The 6,000-nt window shown below is 39.7% G+C and overlaps 1 protein-coding gene across 1 annotated transcript in view; it reads right to left on the bottom strand.

Annotated features, from left to right (window-relative positions):
* Window positions 1-558: 558 nt before the first annotated feature.
* Window positions 559-6,000, bottom strand: part of LOC121952826 (polypeptide N-acetylgalactosaminyltransferase 10-like) — a 65,943-nt gene continuing 60,501 nt past the window's right edge. Inside the window, exons 9-14 of the mRNA XM_042499666.1 lie at window positions 5,218-5,439; window positions 1,937-2,053; window positions 1,647-1,796; window positions 1,021-1,255; window positions 700-859; window positions 559-585 (exon numbers count right to left, since the gene is read on the bottom strand). Of these exons, the coding sequence (XP_042355600.1) occupies window positions 1,091-1,255; window positions 1,647-1,796; window positions 1,937-2,053; window positions 5,218-5,439 (654 nt within the window). The 3' untranslated portion in view covers window positions 559-585; window positions 700-859; window positions 1,021-1,090. The remainder of the gene's footprint in view (window positions 586-699; window positions 860-1,020; window positions 1,256-1,646; window positions 1,797-1,936; window positions 2,054-5,217; window positions 5,440-6,000) is intronic.

The raw sequence follows: 6,000 nt of genomic DNA, 5'->3' as shown, positions 1-6,000 counted from the left end.
AAAATACCATCAGAGCAAGGACAGTGAACCAAAACAATAAAGATTTGGGCTGGACAGCTAAACTGTGAGATAAAGTTTTCTTATCTCAAGTTGTTGATGTTTATCATTCTGGACCAAAGTTGCAGCTTACTTTTGTGAGTATTAACAGCTGTTTGACTTTCACTTGCTAGTAATATTTCCCAGGTGAATAAATGTAAAACTTCCAATAGAAATCGACATAACGTGCCATTATGCTTGCTTTACTGCTCAGTGGGAAAAAAAGCACTTTAAAGAGGAATCTGCACAAGTTTTTTTTTTTTTTTTTGAGTTTCCAGAATTACAGTTTATAGCAAAAAAGTCCCACATATGTCCCCATATGCTATTTTTGGTACCTTGGGTGAAAACTGGGAGCAGGTATTTTCCATTATTGGAATTGTTAAGGCAACACTTGAAAAAGACAAGGTGTAAAGCGACCAAAGACTAGACAATCCATTAAATACAGCAGAGTTTGTGTTTGTGCTTCTGACCATTGAAAATTCTTGAGGTCTGTAAGAGCTCTGTGTTTTCTTGGTTTCCACAGTCAGGTTTAAGTGTGCCTCTCCAACCCTGTCGAAGGACAGAATTCAAACAATGAGTTTTTATCAATATTTTTAGTAAGTGAACAACAGTTGGGTTAGGGCTAAGGTTAGGGTTAGATTGACAGGAGTATCTTTATTTTACCTTCTTTATCATCACAAGCTCATGCTGTATGATTGTACTCTGGGTGCTGCATTGTTTTCCGACCAGCTCTTCTGCTCTCAGCCAGCACACTGGATTGCTGCTGTACCACCAGGAATGTTTCTGAAGCGGCACTTTATTCACTTGTAGCTTCTATTCTTCTCTGGACAACAGTGAAAAAGAAGCAAAATTAAGAGACAGCTTACAGCACCTCAGACTGTGTTTCTTTTCTTACTGTCAACAAATCCCGCAAAAGTTGACTTGATTAAAAGCATCAATTTGCACCTGATAAAACAGTGAAATAAAATGTATTGTATAATTCACCTGATCAGAGGTGATCATTGTTTCATTGTCTTTTTCTTTGGAAGACGCCTGATTCAGTTCTCCAGTGGCCTCAGTTGGCACCCCGGTTGAAGTGTTCCAGCACGGTGGCATTGATTCTCTCAAACAGCCACTGTTGGCTGAGAGAGGAGGGGTCGCATGTGTTCATGAAGACTCGCCGCTCACTCGGACTGCTGTCGATACAGCTGTTACTGACAGGATGGTACAGACTTTTGTCCTGGAGGAAAGAGTGGCAAAGAAAACAGCACTATAAATAAATAAGTACTGTACAGTTCTACAAGGCATTTATTTCCTTCTTGATATGATACTGGCAGCATTTCAATGAACAATTAAATAATATACTTTGTTCCGCTGTCATTTGTCAAGTTAAACTGCTATTTTAAACAAGAAATCATAGGCGTGAAATAAGTTATAGAGCCTTTTGTTTTGACAAAATTAAAGACATTTACACCATGAATTCAAGCATAAAAAGCACAAATTGGTGTGTAAAAGTTCATCACAATGCAGGAGATTTAATGTTTAGTGCTCAATATTTTCTGTCCTTCCTTTTCTTTTCTTTTCCGCTTGAAAGTAATGGACTCCAAGGTCTCCAATTTCCTCTCTCATACCTCTCTGTAGCGCCACAGCTGGTTCCCCTTCATGCCATGACAGTCATACAGGGTGACGGGACTGTTGTGAGAGACGGCATCGAAGCAGACTTTCCTTGTGTGCATGGGGTCACCTACCCGGATATCCTCTCTCCAGCCAAATGTTAACACCTGTAGACAACACATCTAAAATGTAACAAACATCCAACTGTTTTCCTCTTTCCAAGGTTTATATCATGTTTTTCCTTATGTTAGGAAACTGAAACCTCATGAGCAACTTCTCAAGAGAAATTGTCATAAATGACCCTCACCTGTCCATGACTCCAGGCCACCTCGCCCCGCCCTTTAACACAGCTCTCTAGGCGGATGGGGCTCCCTGACACAAAGTGTTTGATCTCCATACACATCCCACTACCCACATTCCGGATCTACAAAACACACATATGAAAACTGAGTCACAACGTCAGGAAGTGCTCTTCAGTTATGGATGGTCATGGCATATGTCCCTTCAGATATTGTTTGTAAAACAGTCAAATCATGGTTGAATTAAAACCTTCATCGGCCTGTGATTTTAATGATTTAATTTCAGTGTATCCACTTCTACTGAAAAAAATAAAATAAAATAAGCACAACACTTTTTTGCTTCCATTTTACACAAGTTGAAGCGTAAGATCTTTTTGTGCACTCCATAGATATATTTCTCATAGACTTCGGTCACAAAAGTGAGTAAGTGTAAGTAAGAACTTCTTTTCCAAGACAATCTAGCCACCTGGCAGGTGTGGCATATTAAGATACTGATTAAACACCATCATTAGAACGCAGGTGTGCCTTGGCATGGACACAATAAAAAGCCACTCTAAAATGTGCCACTTGATCACACAGCACAATGCCACAGACGACCATAAGTCGTCTCCAATGTCGTATTCCTAAAATTACATCCATCTGGCCTCACAATCATACAAGTTAATTGTGTTCAGAAATGCTGTCAAATGAAGAACCTAGTGAAAGGACAAGTACGCAGATGAGCGTCCTTGAGACTATTTTTGACAGTCTGTGCAGACATTCTTTGTGTGTGCAAACCGATTGTTGCATCAGCTGTTTGGGTGACTGGTCTCAGATGATCTTGTAGGTGAAGATGCTGGATTTTGAGGTCCTGAGGTGGAATTGCTCCATAAATTAATGGAAACAACATTTGAGACATCTTAGGGTAGTCTGTGGCATTGTCTTATGTGATAAAATGTCAAATTTTAGAGTGTCCTTTGGATGAATTATCTTGGAAAAGAAGAAGTGGTCACTAACACGAATTTGAAAAAAAAAAAGCACTCAGAATTTGAGAGAAATACAAGTACATACAAACTTCTTAGATACTTCACTTAAACTTGTGAAAGTGAAAACAAAAACAAAAGTGAAAAAACTGTTGTTCCGTATATTTAGTCACACCGCATTTTTTTAGTACAAAGCTGTAGATGTACCTACATTCCAGAGGACTCTGTGCCCTTCCTTTGCTGTTTGTATCAACAGAGGCTCATTGTTGTTTTTTGTACACTTGGAGGGGCCCAAAGGCATGTTTGGCCCCTAGGTGTGCACCCAAGACTCTTATGGTAGTTACAGCATGCAGAATTATTGCAAACATGTTTCATCACTATTTCTTGTCTGTTGTTACCACCGAGATTTTTGCTATTGCTATTTCCAGCTTGATTCACATCCCCTTTTTCAACTGGGAAAACTCCCACTAGTATTAAATTTTTATTAAGCCAAAAATGCTGTGTTGAATTGAACATGATATGTGCCATGCAATGCTCATCTTTGTATGCAGCGCACTTGCATCATGTTGCATATGTGCTACATACATACAGAACACTCCACAGCCCAATCCAACGGTCATACAAAGCAATAAATGGGACTCTGCTATAGTATCACCAGTAGAGTAATTGTTTTCCTATGTGTGTCCAGCTTTAGGTAAATGTTTTTACTCACTTAAGTTGGATAGGCAGATTTACAGAGTCCAAGTCTTGTATGAATGACACAATACTTTTAAAAATGTATATTTATAAAGTTCACCTCAATATAAGTTAACAAAAGTAGACTAAAGGAAGTAGTTCATAGATTTGTAAATACTACACTTCAATTGCTTGATTCTGAATAAATAAATGATAAGCTTACCAAGTATGGTGAAGACACTAATTTCAAACTCTGGTTTTTCTGAGAACCAGAGTTGGTGAAGGAGCCTTTAGGCATTAAACAGTTTTCCAGATGATTTAAAGAGAGGCAAAAAAACGCTGAATTTTCAAACAACACTGTCTTAACTTTGCTTTTAGCTAAGGAGCAGTTTATACTTATTTCCTCCTTCCTTTGATATTTTCATTCCTCTTATTTCTGTCTCTGTAGATTTTCTTTTTATTTCTAAAAATAATAATGAGCTAGTGGAACTGCATCAGTCATGAACAAATTTGCGAGTACTTTGCCTTATTAACCGGCGACTTCATTCTGCAATGCACCTGTCAGGTGTGTATTCAAGCATGAACAGTAAATCCCTGAAATAATAACATGTGAAGGGCAAACAAAGTTTGATTAACTGTGGAGGAGTTTAAGTACCTCGGGGCCTTGTTCATGAGTGAGGGAAGGATGGAGCAGGAGATCGACAGGCGGTGAAGAGGGAGCTGAGCCGAAAGGCAAAGCTCTCGATTTAGCGGTCAATCTTCATTCCTACCCTCACCTATGGTCATGAGCTTTGGGTAGTGGCCGAAAGAACGAAATCGTGAGTACAAGCAGACGAAATGAACTTCCTCCGTAGGGTGGCTGGGCTCTCCCTTAGAAATAAGGTGAGATGCGCCTCCCTGGTGAGGTGTTCTGGGCATGTCCCATCTGTAGGAGACCCCGAGGAAGACCCAGGACATGCTGGAGAGACTATGTCTCTCAGCTGGCCTGGGAACGCCTTGGGATCCCCCAAGAAGAGCTAGACGAAGTGGCCAGGAAGAGGGAAGTCTGGGCTTCCCTGCTTCCCCCTGCAACCCGACCCCGGATAAGCGGTAGAAAGTAGATGGATGGATGTGTTGAAGAACTAGCGATGTCCTACTTTCAGAGGTCTTATAGATTCCAGTATTTTTTTGTTGTTTTTTTTTTTATTGATACACGTTAAGAGTAAGTTTAGATAAGTATAGATAAAACCCAGCTGTTGATTGGTCTGAAAATTGGGATGATAATTGTTTTAAATGTCAAACAACATTAGAATTTCATGTTGCGTGGCTGTTGATATTTTAGCGTTTTGCTGATGGGTGTTTTTGTCAATACTGTCAAACTAAATTTTGCTATTCTATATTAAGAAGACACAGGATGATTGGAAGATTGTGGTTACTTCACTACACAACTTTAAAACCAACGAAATATCAGCGTTATCTGTTGTTGGTATTTAATGTTAATGTGTTGGCATTAGACCAACCCAATATCAACATCTAAAGCAGTTGGTGGCCAGCTGGGAATAATAAATCCAAATTTGTGTACATATCTTTATACATTCTTCTCTCCGTGCAATTGTATCTGTATCTATATTAAACCTCATTTCCCCCCACTAGTTTCATAAACTAGTCCTTACTTCTCCCCATGCAGCAGCAGGAGGCTCCACCATTGGGTAGTGTTTGGGCAAATCCCAGGCCACCTTGCTCATAAACCATTTGAAGCTCTTGCAATTCAGGCGGTTCCTTAGCTCCTTCTGGGCTGTCATGTCACCTGCTGACAGGTGGCGGTACTCGGGCCGACGCTGGTAGACGTATTCGGCATATTCGTCCATCCACACCTCAGCTACGCGCTTTAGGTTCTGAAATTAAAGCAACAACAGAGTCACACAAGTAGATGCATTCACTAAAGAGTATACTTTTCTTCGCCGGGATCTCAAGTATGACAGAATGTCCATGAGCCTCCCACAAATAAACATAAAACCCCACCATTATTGGCAGTGAGGATGATCTTTTGGAACCACATTGGACTGTTTTGTGAACAAAAATGTTTACATAGTCTGCTGTTAGCACTGTAGATTGGCCTTGGGGAGTCTACACTGACAATGGCATCCATTTATTGACTCTGCTTTGGAATAACTCAATTTAACTGCAACATTTTACTTCTTTGTTGCAGCTGTTAAATCTCTTTACCAATGAAATCAGTTTCAGCCAACTGAATTTAAGCTGACCTTATCTGTTTAGCTGGAGTACTTGAGCAAAAAAAAACCAAAACTATTCCTATAACTATTCCTGATAATGAAACAGCTATTTCAATTTTTGCAGAGAACAGGACTAAAAGTTTATTCTATAAATGTTCTCTATCATCTGCAGGGTCAGGTTAATTCAGGACCATCAGCATTCAACTGAGGTCCAGTTTTAAG

The sequence above is a fragment of the Plectropomus leopardus genome, chromosome 13 (genome assembly GCF_008729295.1).
Source record: "Plectropomus leopardus isolate mb chromosome 13, YSFRI_Pleo_2.0, whole genome shotgun sequence".
NCBI classification, from domain to species: Eukaryota; Metazoa; Chordata; class Actinopteri; order Perciformes; family Serranidae; genus Plectropomus; species Plectropomus leopardus.
Note: the sequence above shows the minus strand (reverse complement) of the source record. Positions and strands in the feature narration are given on the sequence as shown.